The sequence below is a fragment of the Passer domesticus genome, chromosome 9, assembly GCF_036417665.1.
Source record: "Passer domesticus isolate bPasDom1 chromosome 9, bPasDom1.hap1, whole genome shotgun sequence".
Lineage (NCBI taxonomy): Eukaryota > Metazoa > Chordata > Aves > Passeriformes > Passeridae > Passer > Passer domesticus.
In genome coordinates this window covers 32,655,448-32,673,561 of record NC_087482.1, presented here as the reverse complement: position 1 = coordinate 32,673,561, position 18,114 = coordinate 32,655,448, and the positions used below count along the sequence as shown (strand labels likewise).

At 38.9% G+C, this 18,114-nt stretch overlaps 1 protein-coding gene and 1 long non-coding RNA gene across 5 annotated transcripts in view; one reads left to right on the top strand and one right to left on the bottom strand.

Moving 5' to 3' along the window:
* The window catches only part of DCP1A (decapping mRNA 1A), a 28,158-nt gene that overhangs the window by 2,885 nt on the left and 7,159 nt on the right, over window positions 1-18,114 (top strand). For both annotated transcript variants that reach the window (XM_064432526.1, XM_064432525.1), the window contains exons 3-6: window positions 77-204; window positions 8,512-8,578; window positions 12,971-13,109; window positions 16,497-16,616. In XM_064432526.1, the coding sequence (XP_064288596.1) occupies window positions 77-204; window positions 8,512-8,578; window positions 12,971-13,109; window positions 16,497-16,616 (454 nt within the window). The remainder of the gene's footprint in view (window positions 1-76; window positions 205-8,511; window positions 8,579-12,970; window positions 13,110-16,496; window positions 16,617-18,114) is intronic.
* The window catches only part of LOC135307940 (uncharacterized), a 27,973-nt gene continuing 10,056 nt past the window's right edge, over window positions 198-18,114 (bottom strand). The window contains exons 3-4 of one of the 3 annotated variants that reach the window (XR_010368505.1): window positions 4,056-17,286; window positions 198-3,153 (exon numbers count right to left, since the gene is read on the bottom strand). This is a non-coding gene — a long non-coding RNA (uncharacterized LOC135307940). Of the gene's footprint in view, window positions 17,287-18,114 lie in introns of all 3 variants that reach the window. The other 2 variants (XR_010368506.1, XR_010368507.1) reach the window with 2 other exon arrangements.

Here is an 18,114-nt window from a genome sequence, read left to right as displayed (position 1 = left end):
TCGTAACTTGGTTTCAGAAAATTACTTTTGTTGATGAAGATATTAATCCTTGGTTTTGTTTTAATTGACACAATAGGTCAGCTTCTCCTTATCATGGTTTTACGATAGTGAATCGACTGAATATGCACAACCTGGTTGAGCCAGTAAATAAAGATTTGGAGTTTCAGCTCCATGAACCTTTTCTTCTCTACAGAAATGCCAGCTGTGAGTATAACTTTCTCTAATCCAAATAAACTTCAGTTTCAGTTTTATAACCTAGATCACTTCTGATGACTGTGATGTCTGTTTCAAACGTAATGGGGCAGGTTCCAGTGAAATATCTGATGATGTTTTCTGTCTCAATGCTATGTTTACTTAAATATCTGTTCTATTATATGATCATCACTGCCTGCTTTCAGTAAAAAGCAAATATACTACCAAAGTGCAATATTGGTCTGGTCTTTAATTCATTTTCTGCTAGGTTTAGATTAAACCTATTTCCCTCCTCCATCAGAATGTCCCCTTGATGGGGACACTGCTTTGGCTGTACTTTGGGGTACCTAATAGACCAGTCAAATGTTAATCCCTTCCTTTTTTCCCCATGGAAGACCTCTGGGATCTGTAAGAAGCAGGATAGATTCCCTCCTGGTGGCAAAGAACAGCCCAAGGCAGATGGTCTCCTCTGTTTCATAATCTTAGCAATCTTCCTTCCATAAGTGTCATGAAGAGGAAAAAGTCAAAACTGATCAGCAAGTTCAAAAGTCTAGGAGGTTAGGGAAGTGACTGGCAACAGGCTGGGAAAAATACTGTGTTGAGTTGGGTGTTTAAGCAGATTGCTTGGTTTGCAAAGCAGAGGAGGCAGTAGGGATTAGATGGACCTTAAGGTGTCAGGAAAGAATTGCAGCTCTGAGGTTGGTGACATAAGGGAAGCAAGAAGTTGATTCATTTGTTGGGACTGCTGATGGTAGAAGGAAACAGGAGCTGCTGTGGAATCACCATGGTGTCTGACAGTGACTAGAGGATCATTCAGAGAAAGAATCACAGAATCATTTAGGTTGGAAAATACCTTTAAGATCATCACACCAAACCATTAACCCAGCACTGCGCCCACATCCCTCAGTGCCACATCCACACATCCTTTAAATACCTCCAGGGATGGTGGCTCCACCACTGCCCTGGGCACTGTTCCAGGGCTTGACAGCCCTTCACGAAGAAACTTTTCCTAATACCCAATCTAAACCTCCAGTGGCACAAATTGAGGCCATTTACTCTTGTCCCATTACTTCTTAATTGGGAGAAGAGACCGAGCACCACCCTGCTACAACCTCCTTTCAGGTAGTTGTAATCAGAGTAGGTATAGGCTGTTGTGAGTTCATTAGAAACCCCTGAAGCCAATTGTTTTCCTTGATAAAAGCTCTCCTTTTCCCGTGGGACACAAGTGTAAGATCTGTGGGAGTCTCATGGGTTTAGGATAGAGATGACAGAATGGCACAAGGAAGGGAGGAAATCATACAAAGGTCAGCAAGGAAAAGCATACAGACTGGATGTGGGAAGTAATCAGGAGTATTTTTTTCCTCTTATTTCTTTGCCCCTGACATGTTAAAATACTTGGTCAGAAACTACCCTTTCTCTCATTACCCCATCCTGTCTCCAGTGATTGCAGATGGAAGATGTCCAATGTCATGAGTTATTTTCTCAGGTGCCACAAAAAATAAACTGCAGATGAGTTTTCATGCCCTCTGAGAGTGTTCACTTTGTTCAAATCCAAGCTTAAAAGCATTGAAAATGGCATCTAAGCTTTTTATTCCTTATAATTTCCACATCACTTACTCCCTTACATTTTGCATTAAGCATTTTGTTTTGGATTATTTTCCTTACATAAGGTTTTCTAAATTTTCTGTCCTCTGAAAGAGTTAGAAAGCAAATTATATGGTTTAATTGTGTGAAAAGCTGTTAGCCTCCATTTGCACAGTATTTGTGAATTTGCAGGCAAATTTGGATTTGCAGACAGATTTCAACACGTGTGTGTTTTGTTTGTCTGGGTGGATCAGGGGATTCATGCGGAAGGATCTCCACTTCCGCTCACTTGCCTGCTGGCATGAAAAACCCTTGCATTTTTGGAACTAATTCAAATCAGAGGTTTAAGCCAGTGGTTGCTATAATGTCTATTTCCAAGGGCTTAATGTCATGTGTCTCTAATGGCTTAAGGTGAACTTCTTCTGAGATCCCTTAATGACCGAGAGAAGATGGTCTGCTAGTTTGTGTAAGGAAAAGCTTCCTCTTACACAACCCTGTGTCTTGTAGGGTGGCTTTTACTGTGTCCTTGAAGAAATCTGTCATCATTAGAAACCCTTTATGAGTGATTGAACTGCTGATTCTGTTTCCTTAGCTTACAAATGGGTGATGGCTCAGACTATCCAGTAAAAACCTAAAATCATGTTAATAGTGCTGTTTGGCAGAGACAAATAGGTACTTTGTGCCTCTATAGTTACACTGTAACAGGATGAGTAAAAATAGAGATTAGTGCTTCACCAGGGCATGGTAGAAACAGTAGACGATGATTAAAGCAAAATTATGTCACCATGCATTTGGGGAAGGTTCCATGTCAACAATATTTTTATTCAATGTGGTACTACTGTTTTACAAACTTCATGTTTTCACTTTGTTCTGGGATTCTGTCTTGACTTAGAATGAGGCCAAGTGTGTTCTGTGCAGCAGATCAGACCTCTGGCATTTCTGCCTTCAGCAGCACAAGATCTGTCTGGGACAGTGAGTGACCTGCTCCATTCTCTGCAGAGCTGCTAATGACTTATGTGAGGAGCTTTGCAAGCACTCTACAAACATTGGTTTTGCCTGGCTGGAGGCTGTAAGAATGATTTGCCTGTCATACTAGATCATAATACTTGGGTGGGGTTTTACTCTTCTTTTGTAGTTTGATTTCTTCAAACACTCTTACTATACAAAGGCATTGTTGGTTTGCTGCCTATCAGAACTTTGTTAAGCTGTAGACATGAGATACTTTATCCAATTGCACTGAGGCATTTTCATACTCTCAGACCAAGACTGGATAATTGCCATTTTATTTTTATGGGAAATTACTGATTTTCACAGCTCTTCGGGGGAATCCTCCCATTTTTGGCAGAGTGGGGGATGAAGCAAACTTCCATGGGCATTCTGGAAGGAGAGCAGATACAGTACCTTCCTTATATCTGCCTTTTGCTGTTCTCTGAGTGCAGTGGAAGACATTTGGAGTTTGTTATTATTCTGTGAGGTTCCCCCCCCATCCCAATCCTACCTTTTTCATATTTCAGCTTTTAATGGGGAAATCTTTCCTCACTCCAGAATTTTTTTCTCAAAATTATTCTGGCTACATAATGTGGTTCCAACCCCAAAAGAATACCAAATGCAAAAGGTTGGATATAGTGCTGCCCCAAAACTTACACCATTTATTTTGTTGGGCATAAGACCCTAAAACAAAGATAAGAATGTAACTAAGAAACTGTGAGACATTTTACCACTTGCAGTGGTAATAGAAAAAATGTATTCTTGTTTTCACTGTTACAAAGAATTAAGGAAAGCAAATATCAACAAACATAAACAGATCAAGAAATTACCAAATTGAAAAGAGATTGTTTGACTTACATTAACATACTTTAAAATTAGAATTACTCTTAAAAGGTAACAATTCTGAGATTATACTCCATTCTTAATGTGCCATTATTGTTTCTTAGTCTGGAATAGGTATTGCTGGGTATATTTAATCCTTGTTGAACTCTCCCTCTGGACACATGCATATTCTTTAGAGAGCTCAGATTATTTGTTCACTAAATACTGAATCCCATTGACTTTTTTTTTAATGAACATAAACTTGTTTTCTCTTGTCTATATTTTATGGAAAGCATGTTAAACTCTATTTTAAAAAATGCATACAGTTCAGCCAGTAACAGTAATAACAGTCTAGTCTGAAGTTCAGTACTTCCTTTCAATCTGTAATGTGAGAATCTGGAGCTGTTAGTTAATAGTTTGCTTAATAATTAAGGAAAATTAGTCAAAGTTTTAAGCACTATTGAACTTACCTCCTGAAGTCTGCAGGAAAGATTCTTCTGAGCCTTTCTCATTTATAACTTTCCCCTTGTATCGGTGGTGTTGGTCTTGATAAAAAGGGTTTTTAATCCAATCCAGTTCACTTGGGAGGTCAGGCAGGCTGATTTCCATGATACAGAAAAGACAGATGTTTAGCATAAAAGTTGGGTATTAAAATAAATGGTCCTTGTTTGGTGTGGGGTGTTTGTGGTGGTGTGGTTTTTTTCCTTGCTTCTTATTCCTGTCCAAGGTAAGAGTTAGTAATACAAAAATAATAGATTTTGCAGAGGTTTATACATATAAGTAGAAAACTCAGTTACAAAGTGCTGTCTTCTGGTCTTGTTGTATTATTGATGAAAACAACTTGTATCCTGAACAGCAAAAGAGAAATGAGTTGCATTAGAAGTGTTTCAAAGAGCTCCTGACTGGTTTCAAAGCTGGCAAGGAAAGTCTCTTATCAGACATGTTCCATTAAGTGTAACATATCTGTGATTGCTGAGGCTGCCTGGCTCTCCAGCAAGCACATTAACCCAGTGGTTTAGTCTGAGATAAGAAAGGAGCCTTTTCTTCATGTCTTCATAGCAGAAGAAGCACTGCAAGCTGGGGGAGGGGAGGAATGACTGAAAACTGTAAAGAAGTTCTAAAAATACATTGTTTGACCTGAAAGGTGTCACTCTAACTACAAGAGGTTTTCTTCTGTGGTTCAGGTTGCAAAGAAGCAATCCCTCTCCCTCCATATAATATCAGGTGGCAGTTAGAGTGCCCCTGAGCTTGGGTGCTGCTTGGCACCTGGGTGATTACTCCATGCTCCTGCTTCTGGGATTGTGCTGAGTGATGTATTTGTGAAATGCCTTTAGGTATTGAAAACAACAGGAAAGGGAGGAACTTTTCCCATTCATTCTAAAGGTTTGTAAGTCTATATCTAATATAAAACAGGCTAATATCTACATGTAGAAAATAAGTATGAAGAATGTCAGTGATACAGAGCTGATTGAGGAGAGGTGGCATTTCAGCTGACATTGATAGTAGAGGAAATGTGAGCTTTAAAGAGAGAAAGTTATATGTCATTTTATCTCAAACTCTATTTGAGGTGTAAAATGATGCATATATGTGCTTTTCTTTGTGGGAGATGGAATTGTTTTCCATGGTTACATTGTAGGAGAGGTTTCAAAATACGTGTCCTTTTCATTCAAGAACTTGAAAAACTCCACTTCCAGTTCTGCTTCATTGTATGGCAGCATCTAGATTGGACCTGTAAAATAAAACTTTTCTCTCCCTTCTACCAGCTCTTCCAGATAGTTAAGGGAAGTTTTAAACAAATAATCTCTTTGAATGAGTTGAGGATGTATTTGTACAAATGGCTAAACTGCCTGGGGGAAGGGAGTGACAGTGTCTGGAATTGCTGACACTGGCAGTGCTGATGAGTCCATGTGCACTTCCTCTGGCACACAGTTCCATTCGAAGTTTTCCCTTGCTGTGTGTCCCAAGCTTCTTGTTTGTGCTCTCTTATGCTCCAATGGCCTTTTGTGAAGCTGATGCAGGAATGGGATCAAGGATCTGGTCTGGACTAGAATGTACCCAGTTGACATGAGGGAGAGGGGCCCCTTGGGGTACAATGGGTTAACAAAGTTGTGGGAATGTGAGGTGGAGACACTGCTTCTTCCTGCTTACTCAAAATGAGAGCTGAGGTGAACCTACTGAATTTGGGGATGCAGCTTTATTTTATGTTGCCAAGGATGAGGCTTTTATCTCACAGTGGCACTTGGCTCTTCCCATTCTTAATCCAGATTATAGAAAAGTCCAAGACCTTCCTTTTGGTATTATTCAGCTGTTGGGCTTGAGCAGGAAGTCTTCCATAATCCTTCTGTTCTCTCAAAAGCTCTTTGGTTTCCCATTTCAGTTTTAATCAGGTTTTAAGGATTGATTCAGACAAGTTTGGAGAGAAGTTGAGTGTTGTGTTTAGATAAATATTTATGGGTCAGTGTTTCTAACAAAAATTACATATGTCAGAGAAGAACATAGGTTACGAAAATGGATGACTTCTTTTAGTTTTATGAAACCTGATTTGTCTGTGGTGTGGGTTACTCATTATTCCAGGGGTGTCAAAATGCAGTGTGAATCCTACTGGAAGAATTGCTGCTGCTGATGACAAAGTACTGAATGCTGCCCAGCATTCAGTGTAGAAAAGCTGGGTGAAAAAATTCAGTAGCTTCTCTTGGATGAAACTCTTGCAAAACTGCAGTAGAAAGGTGCCATCAGACATAGGAATATTCAGCTAATATTTATGCTGGGTGTAGCAAAAAATCCAATATTTAAAAAGAGCTGGTAAGAACCAACTCTGCTATAAGGATGTTCTTAGTTGAAGCTGCATGCATGGAAGGAAGTGTATAGGAAAACATATATTAAATAGTAATAGGAATGCAGTTGGGACACACACTTCTGGGGAAGGGAGCTGAACTGGCAGTACAGGAGGGCTCTTGGGAAGAGGAAGGTGAACATTCCACCCTCTGGACTGTACCTACATTAATGCCCAAGTTTGTTTGTAATCTGCTTTGCATCTTGGTGATATTGTGTAAAATTGTTTTGCAGTGACTCCCTGTGATTGCTTGCCAGTAGTACAGAGTGGAAAAAAGCCTCATTCTCTACACCAAACTGAGATTTGGATCTGCATGTGGACTTGTCTAGGAGTGTTTCTGGCAGAATTGACTGTGACTTTTATCATTTGTCCCATTTAAATGTTATTATGAGTGCCATATCTTCATTTCTTCAGCAAGTATGCTTTTGAAGAAGCTTTCTCCTCTTAGCAGTTTGTCTGATAATGGAGTCTTTTCTTCAGTGCTAAAATATGAGCTACTTCTTCAGTCATGTAGCAATCTGGAAACTTTGTAGGTTTCTATGCAGCAGAAAATCCAGTTATATTAAACTGCAAAGTTTAATAGAAGCATTTCATAAGCATTGGCTACATGTGTGAAATGCTTTTTTATTGGCTTATGTACTTTGTGCATTGATTTCTTTGTTAATGACATGAAAAGCTTTGTTATCTATTACTTAAGCTGGAACTTCTAAAGAAACAAACACCCAAATTAATACAGCAGTTGTTTAATAAAAGAATGAAAAGTCAAGAATTTCAGTTTGTCATAGGATATTCTTCTAGAAATTGGATGTGTACCTGACTTCTTGAGGATTTTGGCCCAACAGAGTACACCTGGGATAAGTTGAAGGGCCAGAAATAGTTTGGTAAATAATTGCCCACTTTGCCCTGGCTTGACATTATTTTGTGTGGGCTTTGCTTAAGGTTTTTGAGTATCTTGTGAAGGAAAAAAAAGTGAGTAAAGAAAGAAAAAGGATTTCACTGTGAAATAAAAATCAACCTCTAACAGGAAACGGTTATGTAATTTTTTAAACAGTCCTTTCCTTCACTTTAAGTGTATTTATAATCAGTGATTTCAGCTACATAAAATCATTGAAATGAACTGCAGTTATAAAGATGAGTTTTAAAAGGCTGAAAGCATTTTTTCAGAAATTAAAGTACTTTAATGGCAACGTGTGTAAGTGTTCAATTGCCTTTGATGTTCTAGCACTTTATGCATTGACAAACTTCATAGGTGAACTAAGATTTAAAGTAATCTGCATTGTGGGCTGGATTCAGAATCATTCTGAAAAGAGTTGTGGAGCTTTGTGGTGTTGGTGGAGCTGGGGCAGTGGGGAGAGGAGCTGCTGTGTGGGGAAAAGGCCCTTGGGAGGATTGCTGGGAAGGAGCAGCTCATGGCACTTCTGACAAAGTCTCTCCCTCTGATGGAGCCTCATTGGTCAAGCTCCAACTCTGCAAACTTGCAATGGAATTTTACTTATTCTGAACCCAGGATGAGGCTGTCTTGCTGAGCTGGAACCCTTCTGCTCTCATTGCTTTGTCCTTGGTGCCTTCAAAGAGCAGGGGTCACTGTGAGTGTAGTTTTAAGCTGTATGAATGTGACCTTGGTGGGAGCTTTGGTACTGCTTCCTTCTGGAGAGGGAACCTTCCAGAGAGGCTCTGACTGAACTGTCATGCTATGATTCAAATGTTAATGTCGGTCTTCGAATTTGACAAATTTAAAAATCAGTGTTTTTAAATGGGTATTCCTTGGCCTACCTTAATGATAAAGTCAATTCAAAAGGAGAGGTTGCAACCGTAGTGAGAAGGCACCTTAAGGTTAAAACATTTTCCTGCCACTTTTATTTACAAACAGTATAAAGATTCTATAGTTCTTCCATTTAATCTGACTGAAGTTGTATTTATGTTTGCACATGTACTGTTTGATTACTTTATAAATAGTAGCTGGTGACACACAGTATTTCAATGGAAACTGATGGAAATTTGTATGTTGCAGATCTAATGGACTCCTGGTTTTTTGCTATTGATTTAATTACTTTTTTTTTGTCTTACACTTGCTTTTTTTTCTTGTTTTCTAGTGTCAATTTACAGTATTTGGTTTTATGACAAGAATGACTGTCATCGAATAGCAAAACTCATGGCTAAGTAAGTACTGGGGCCTTATTATTCTGTAAGCCTTTTAGAGATTAAGTGTGTCTGGTTTTTTCCTCTCCTGAAAATGGATGAATACAACATTCTTGCTCATACAAGTTTTTTATAACTAATGAAAATTACAGGTTTGTTTAAAAAAAAACAAAACTGCAGCATTAAAATTTTCAGTTGAATAGTTTAAAAAAAGAGTTGAAGTATTAGTTGGCATTCTCCAAAGAAAGCAACTATGTGCACGGTGTGTTATTTTATATCTATTTTGTATAGGGGTGCTGGCAAAAGATTTTCTAATGCAGAGAGTGTAATGAAATAAACAATGGTTGGGGATTTTTACTTGTTTTGTGGTGAGCTGTTTTTCTCTTGGAGTTTGTGGTTTGTTTGGGTTTTATAAGCCTTAGGTGTTATTCCTGACTGAAGTGAAGAGATTAAAGACTAGTAAGATAACTAGGTAGAATTTTCTAGAATTATAGTGGGTTTAGGAGTGTAAGCAAAACTGTGAAACAATAAGAGCTTGATGTTTCTAATTTCTGGATTTTTGGATAGTTCCTCTTGCTGAAATGCAGAGTGTAGGTGTACTACCCAGGCCATCTTCTCATCCCTCATTCTCAGCTTTGCTCCTCTGTGCTATCACACTGCTTCCCTGAAGCCTCTTATCTCTTGCATGCCTTCAGCAGCATGTCAGGGCTTGCCAGTCAGGCCATCCTGAAGATTTGCACAATTTAATTACATGAAAATATATAATATCTAATTATATGAAAACTAGTCACAGTGTAGATATTTTAAGCTGAATTCTGATTTCTTAGTGTAGGAGGTTTGGTGTGGATTATTTTGGTAGTTTTTTTCAGATTATTATTTTCACACAGAAGCAGTGAGAGAAAACACAAATGACAGACACTGGTATCAAGATCTCTTTCTAAATTCTTTTTCTTTTTTCTCATTCTGATAACCCCATTTCCCACTTTTACTTTTTTGTTCCTACTTATGTTGGATTTCTTACTGTTATTTGGTTTGTCTGTATCTAAGGATTAACTGTAAGGATTAATGGAAAACAGTTGTGTGAAACTGACTCTTGGATGTTGTTACCAAAACAAATAAATAAACAGCTACTGCCTCTCCTCTTTATAAACAGAGCATCAGAGGGACATGGCTTTCTCTTCTAATCTGAAACCATTAGTTAATGTTTGAAGTGAGAGAGAGAGCTGAACCTGTCAAACTCTACCTTATTCTGTCACACACAGCTGCAGTGCAGATCTAACTTCAGATAGCAAACCTTGAGTCCATTTGAACTGGTCTGGTCACTGTAGCACAAGTGATGGGCTACAGATACTTCAGGAGTCTTAAAAAGTGTGATCAGGTAACAGACCAGTCTAGCCATGGCACAGCAGTCCATAAAGCACATTTATCCCTTTGGCTGGATTGCAATATTTACATTTTCTTTCAAGAGTATTAATTTTGTTCTGTAGTTTTTTGTCTTTGAGGTGGAAATTTGGATTTGCACCCTTTTGTTAAGGTGGGGTTTTTCTTAATCACTGATAGGAAAGAGTGCTGCCTTTATAATACTTCAGCACTTTAAAAACATAACCATAAAAGGTTTCAAGGAGATTTACATTCTCTTCCCTGCATTTAACTTGACCTTATTGTGCCAGAGTGAGTTAACAAGATTGGAGGCCATCCATTTGTATTTTGGTGGCTTATCTTTGAAAAGAAAAGTAAATTAGGCTTTGTAATCACAGACTTCACTTCTCACGTTCTCTCCCTCCCCCTGCCCTTCTGTGAGGTTGTGCCAGGTATATTTTGAATGCTGTAAGTCCAGATATTCTTCAACAAACTGCCACAGCAGCTACTGTGTCCCTGAAGGAATGTGTGCCTCTTCCACTATCTGATATAATGGAAAGAAACAGCAGGCCTTGCTTAAAAAAAGATTTAATTCTGGATTGCACACAGAGCATGTTCACTGTGCAGATTTGCAGTAGTTGACTTTTTCCCCCCCAGGAAGGGTATTTAGGTATTTGATTTACAGTTTTTTTGAGTTTTTTTAAGAATTCTAGAATTTTCTGAAATTAAAACATTTCATGGGAGTCATCAAACTCCTGATTTCAGAAACAATTAATTTGTGTCAAGTTGATTGCTTGAGGGATGGCCTTTCTAGGAGAAGTAGAGCAGAAACTGGAGGGCTTCAAATATTTGAGAAAACTATTGCATTCTGACCTGTCAGTTTGTAGGGGGAGTTATTTTCAGTTTAGACTGTAGGCTTGTTTTACCCTATTTCAATAATCAGACCTAAAGTGGCTTCTGAGATACAAGAAGCAGACTAGAATTGGGAAAGAATCTCCAAGTTCTGGGGGTACAGTTTCATATTATATTCAGTCAACACCATTGAAATGTAATATGCACAAGACAGAAGATGGAGTTTGAGCTGTTAGGCAATTAACAAGACGGGAAGAGAATTTGTTATCCTTCAAAAAGAAAGTAAACTTTAAAAAGGTAACAAACACTTCATAATGAACAAGAGAAAAATATTATGACCTGTTTTTCAGAATTTTTATGAAACATTTCTGTGAATTGCCTGCACTCCTTGAAGGTGTTTCACTGTGATTTCAATGAGTACTGTTTTCAGAAGAGGATGTTTTATTGAAACCTTTTGGGCCAACTAATTAAGGCAAAAGGAAAATCTCAAGAGTGAAGCCTTTGCTTTGCCTGCCAGGCACCATGTGTGATTTCACTTTGCCCAGAATCTTCCCTTTAACTGAAGTTTCTTTTTTCTTATACAATTATGCTGGCACTTAACATCTCAGCAAAGTATTCTGATTCTCTTACCTTGCTGTTTCTCATCATTAGTTTTGGAGTTGAGTTTAGAGAGGTCCTAAGCCAGGACTGGTGACCACGTGAGATGCTAGAACAAAATGTTCTCTCAGGGTGTCACCATAGAAACACTTGTGGAGTATTGAGCTGCTTCATCCAAACGAGCACATGCTGCAGTGCTCAGAAATTACCAGGGTTACATTGGCCTCCCTATTGTGAGTTACCTTGCCAGGTGACTGCTGCTTACAGAGAAGGCTGGAAGTAATCAGGAGCTGGTTAAGTAACCTGCTTGTATGATGAAAAATTGTGAAAGCAACATTGAATTATTAAAAGCCAAATCTAACCCTTTTTCAGCTAAACTCTAGTGAAGTAAAGAAGCTTGGTAGCTAGAAAGCTGGGAAGAAACTTCCAAAACTTGAACTATTTCTTCCTCAGGAATGTAAACCTAGATGTACATATAAATAATTAGTCTATAAAATCTAGAGTTTGTCCTGAATCCTAACTGACCCAAAGAAACTGGAGGCTGGAATGATTGGCACTTTCTGTGATTGTTGTGATGGCACCTCTTGGCTCCCCCCTCAGCCATCAGTTCCACAGCATGAGAGTTCTCAAGTGACATGCTAGCTCCAGAGCTCTGCCCTGTTTACAGTGCTTGTTTTTTCTTAACATATTTGATTAATGGAGGCTTAAAAAAGAAGGGATTACAGGCTGGTGTGTGTTTATTTCAAGAGGATAAGCTTCAGCACATTGCACAGCCATGTATATTTTGTGAACTGCATATGGATTAGGAGAATATGCTGCTTTTACTTTTATTAATGAAAGCACCAGGTACACATCAGCTTCTTGCATCTCTTACCTGTCCTTCAGATCGAAGGTTTTGTTTATTGAGGGAGGCAGGGGTGGAGTAGAAGTGGTGAATGAACCAGAGGCCAGAGGTAATGCAGGTCATTGGAATGGCTGCAGAGCAGCTTGAAGAGGAAATGGTTTGCTGTTCTTTCCGGGCCTTAGGTGGGGGTGTGAGGGGTGACTTGCTCTAAGTCCTCTTGCAGACTGATTCCAGGTATCTGGTGTGAGCCAGCTCTCTTATTTCCTCCTGTCTCTCTTGCATAATGGTAGGCCTCATCCTAAACTAGAATTGTTTGGTAATAGATTTTGTTGAATGTCATGACTTGACTTGGCTAAATATAGAAAAATGCATGTTAGGAAGTAAAGAGTGAAAATTGTATCTTAGTCTATGGTGTAAAACATGTGCTTTTTGTGTATCACATGCTTGGATGTCCACATCTCTCATTGTAAAAATGTCCAAACATTAGAGTTTCATATTAGTAATGTTTACTGTAGGCAAACTTTGAGAGAGACAGACCAGTGCTCTGTGAATGGGAGATAAATCGTGCAGATCATTTGACAGTTTGTTTTGAACCTTGTAGCAAATGAAAACTTGTGTAGCTTTGGTCAGCTGTATGTTAGGCTTTTATTCAGGCAGAAAAATGGGTTAATGTGCTGGGAGTACTTTTTTCTTTACTGCTTTTTGCAAGATGTTAACTCTAGTTAAATTTTTAAATCCTGTTTCTCCTTTCCATTTTACAGAGTGGTTGAACAAGAAGCTCAGAGGTCGCAGCAAGTTTCCCAGGACAGAAAAAGTCCCAGCAGGACCAATGGCTGCAATGAAAACAGGCCCATTGACATCCTAGAGATGCTTAGTAAAGCCAAGGATGAATATGAACGAGTAAGTACATGTCTCTTTTCTGGAAATGAGTTTTTAGCACATCAGCTGTGCTTTGTTTAAAGGGTGGGCAGTGGCTGCAATAGTTCCAGCAGCCTTGTTTTCAGAGTGATGTGTTGTTCCCTCCCTCAGGAACACTGTACTAGGAAACATTCTGTGATTTCAGGCAAGATGGATTGAATCCTGATGATGTGATCCAACTTGAAGTGTAGCAGGGTGGACCCATTTTATAATGGTTTCTCCTGCTGTGAGAAAATCTTGTCTCTGAGAATAGCAAATAAAAATGATACCAAACAGCATCTGTCTCTTCTTAGTCTCAAAAGGTGAACTGTGGTATTAGAGACTGAGGCATTCAGTTCATTTGTAGACTTTATGAAGCATATTTGTTACTAGCTGTGGACTAAGTGTAACAATACTGTTCCTTTGTCTTTCTGTTCTCGAGTTTATTACTCGTGTCCTGTCTACTGTTTCTTCCTTTAATAAAATAATTCATCTCAGAAGGAAAAGCCTGTTATCCTTTGCCAGTGCTAAATCCACAAGATTACATAATGAGGAATGTTAGTTCTCTTAGGAAAGAATTACTTTATATAGTCATGAGGACCAAATTCATACATGCAGGGTGAATATAAAGGTAATGTGTGGGAGATCCAAAAATGGAAGCAGAGATTCTGAACACGCCTCTTCCCCCGAGTAATAATACAGGAATGTGCCATAGTAAAGCAATGTGTGAGTATTGCCTTGCAGAACCATGGTGTGGCTTCTGTGCCTGTGCTGCTGGGAGAACAGGGAGCACATTTGTACAGTGTATGATTTCTTCCAGGAGTTGCTTGTGCTGCAGAGTTTCTTTCAGTACTTGAAATTGAGTCTGTGAGATTCTGGATGGTTACAATACAGTGTGGGATGAGGAGAAGAGAGTAACCATGTGGATTAAACCTTGTATGAGCCAACTTAACCTGTCACTGATGTACATTGAGGTCAGGGCAGTGTGATAAACAATACAGTGTCTTTGACCCAGGCTAGATACTCATTTCTGGATATCACTCCTCTGTTCTTTTAATGCTTTAAAATACAGATGAAAACAAAATTAATTCCAAATATGTGTCAGTGCTGTTTGGGGAGAAGGTGTCTCTGTATGAAGGCCAGCATTGTGCAGGTGGCAGCTTTTGTGAGATCACAGAAGGAAACATCACACTATGATTCATCTTTCAGTGGTGTATCAGTCTAGACAGATTTGAAGAAATTGAAGCCTTTTTGCAAAGAAGGGAAAAAGCCCATACCACAGGAATGCACTTCTTTGGTAGTGCCCTCCTGGGTGTGATGAAGCCTTTCTCCCTCCTTGTCCTTGCAGTGTTGGATAATGCACATTTCCAACAGATGGCTTTTGGATGACTTGGGATATTCCAGCTTCTCTTCTAATTTTCAGATCTTCTTCATATGAGAGTACTGAAAAGCTTTTGCTAGAAACAAAGTTCCTAAACATCATGGATGAAGCTCTGTATACAAGTACAATTCTGATGAACAGGCACAGATAAAGATATTTTAATGGACAGACAACATCTGTGGTGCCAGTAGTACAGCAGTGAAATAGGCAGGGCATGGGCTACAGCAGAGCTACTTTAAAATTGGGGGGTTTGTATCTTTATTTCTTCTTATTGTTGTATATGTGTGTGTTTGTTTCTTGATATTTTTGGAACACCAGGGAAACTGGGATAATTACTTCATTTTCTTTTTGTGTGTGCATGGACCATAAATGATCCTGTCCATGGTGATCCCACAAGAGCCTGCTGTGACTGTAGTGCTGTACAGTTGTCAGAAAAGCAGATCTGAACAATGTTGGTCATGTTTCAAGCAAACTTCTTTGGAGATGTTCTGTTGACCAACTCAGCTTTAGCAACAAACCCCTGGCACATTAATTTTGGAGCTCTTGTAGCCAGTGTATGCCAATGTTAATGTGATGAAATAACCAACTTGTTTGGAAGATGCCTTCTTGAAATACCTTTCCTGACTTATTTTTTTTTTAAATAATTTTATGGCACTTGATATTTATGCATGAATTTGTATTTAGGAGCAGAAAGTACTTATCTGCTGGTACATTCCAGATGGATCATACAGTAATCCTTGTGTGCAGCCCACATGAGATTGGCAGAGTGTCAGCATGAGAAGGGGGCAGAGGGAGTGAAAAAGAGATTTATGAAGGTCTGAGTGCTTTAATCTAGGATTCCAAATCAGCTTAATCCTTCAAGTACACACTACATCAAGCCCATATGTGAAAATGAATGAACTCAGATTTTTTTTTTTTAATGGAGTGAATGGATGCTTTTATAGTGTAGTTTTGTGTTTGTATTTCAGTTTGAGCAGAGAAACATACTGCAGCTTATCCTCTAGTGAAAAGACTCTGCCTTTTCTGATTTTATAACTAAAAGGCCTCCAGCCTTTCAGGCACAAGGAGTTTTGACCTTCAAGTTAGTGGCTAAAAGTCAGAAAGATGCGAGAGTCTGCTTCTCTCCTGTGTCCTTAAATGGCAATATATAGGCTTGATTTTGTATTTATTGCTTTCATTTAGAATTTGAAAACAAAAGAATAAAGCTCAGATTGCTTTTTAATCCATTGCTAAAAAGTTTAACCCATATTTTACTGCTTTGGGTAAGATGCCAGAGCAATCACCCTGTGTTGTACCAATGGTTGAGCTCTATCATATGCATCAGGTGTAGTTTACCCATTGAAAGCTGGATTATTCTACAGTCTGGGTTTTTCTGGTGATTTTAACAGTAATAGAATATCTGTATTTGGGGTTTTTGTGTTTATTAAAGATGAAAATCAAATCCATCTGAAACCTACTGTGTTATAATGCTCTCTTGCCTGGTTTTGTCTTGTTCACAGAAAACCAGATTAATGCCTGAAAATAAATGTACATGGTTGGTTAAATCTGGTGGCAGTAAATCAGTGACAAGCTGTCTTTCCATCCACTTAGAGTACTTTTTGACAGGATTTTTTTTTCTAAGCAGCTGTAGTTTGGGTTCCTGATTGAATGAAGTGTAGCAGACTTCTCTGTTAGCAGCCAATGCAGATACAGGATGTGATTAGCCCACCTATTCTTTAATGTATCATTTTTGTTCTTGGTGAAAAAGTATAAAGTCAGTTGTATTTTCTTCTTGCTTTTCTTATAATAATAAAGAATAAAAGTTTTGTGACTGCATACCTGATTCTGGATGTCTTGGTATGATTTTTATTTCCTAAGATTTGTGAATTCCACAGTGTCTTACAAAAATCAGTGCTTCGTACATCATCTGTATTTCAGTCCCAAGTGTCATGTAAACAGGATGTATAATGGGTAAATGTAGACTGAAACTCATGTATTTGGGTTTTTTTCCTTTGTTTTTCCCTCCTCAGAATCAGATTAATGACCTAAGTATTGTATCAAGTTCTGGAATGCAACAGAATTCAAATCCTCCAAAGCCAGAAAGCACAGAGCCTTCAGAACAGAAGCCTTCATTACAAGTGCAAGAGCAGGTATGTTTCATCTAACCCTAAATTAGGGGTTTTTTTTTTTCCCTGTAGTACTTTGTTTTGGTACCAAAATTGATTTTTTTCTTAAGATGCCTTCGGAGTTTGCCCAGTGTATTATCTCTAAACAAATGAGTTTGAAGACTTGTAGGATCTTAAATTCTGTCTTTTGATTTAGCATTTTAAAAATAAGAGGCTATGTCCACAGTAATGTGAATATCCATGTTTAAATGGGCCAGCTTGGCTTCTGGAAGAAGTCAGTCTGTGGTAATGTGTGGGATGGCTTGGACAGACAGGAAGCAAGAACAGCTGACCATGCCTGGTGGTCAGGTCTTTCACTCAGGAACTCAAGCCCTGGTCTTCTGTCTCAGACCTTTACTGAAGGGTTGTCTGGGCTTCAGAGCCACAGCTGTGGTCCTGCACAGGGAAGTTGGGGCTTCACACAAGACTTTGTAGAGATGAATTTAGAGAAAAAAGAAAGTGAACTGTGCAGTACCTGAATTGCCTGTAGCAGGGAGGTGCCGTGGGCCTGCTTGTCACTAGTGCCACCCAGTGGGCACGGGACAGGCACTGCTGGTGCTCCTCGGAAGTGCCCCATGGAAAACTCCCCTCCCTGCCGCGCTTCACTGGGGTGCTTCTGATGCAATAAATCACCGAGCCCGAGAAGTGGAATCCCCTAGGAAAACGTGGGCAAATTTGTGCTTAGTACTTGTAAATAAAATACACAGTTTGGAAGAGTAATCATAGTTTCTAGTTCAGGTTAGAGCTGGGGCTGGGAGGCAGGAAACTGCTTTAGGGTAGGAACAGTTAATGAACTAAAATGAGGGGTGGGGAGTTTGCTGGGATTATTTCTATCCCAGCCCTTCCAGCCCCTGAGCAGGTCCTCTGTTTTTGGGTCAGTGATGGAGTGACCCCTGGCAGCCAGCTCTGTTTGCTGCATGCCATGTCTGGAGACCTGGCACCAGGGCTGCCTGAGGCTTTGCTTTCAAAGCAGATATTTTCTTTGGGTCATTCCATGTAGACTGTCCAAAATCAGCTGAAATGCTCCACCTGACAGTGCATGGAATTGCAGAACAGGAATCAATTAACTAGTAAAGGAAAAACTGGAAAGATAAGATTCTAACAAATTGCTCTGAAGTAATTAAAGTAGAACATGTAAAATGTCATATTTTTAATTCTGTTGAGCTATTTAAAATAATACTGCAGAAATATTGGAAAAATTAATTGGGTAACATAAGTGATAGTTCTAAAAAGCCAGTTAACTGGGTTCAAATATATCTCAAATGTGTTGGTTCTGAGTCACATTTTTAGTTACATGGACAACTGAGAGACTACTGGAAAAACATTTCAACTATAAAAATATACATTTTTCATCTAATTAAAACAGATGGCCAGTGAAATCAAAAAATAGTGTGCATATGTAAGTACAGTGAGATTGCTAAATTCCCTCCAAAATGTCACACTTGCATGTTGATTAACTTCATCTCATGCTAAAGATACCCCA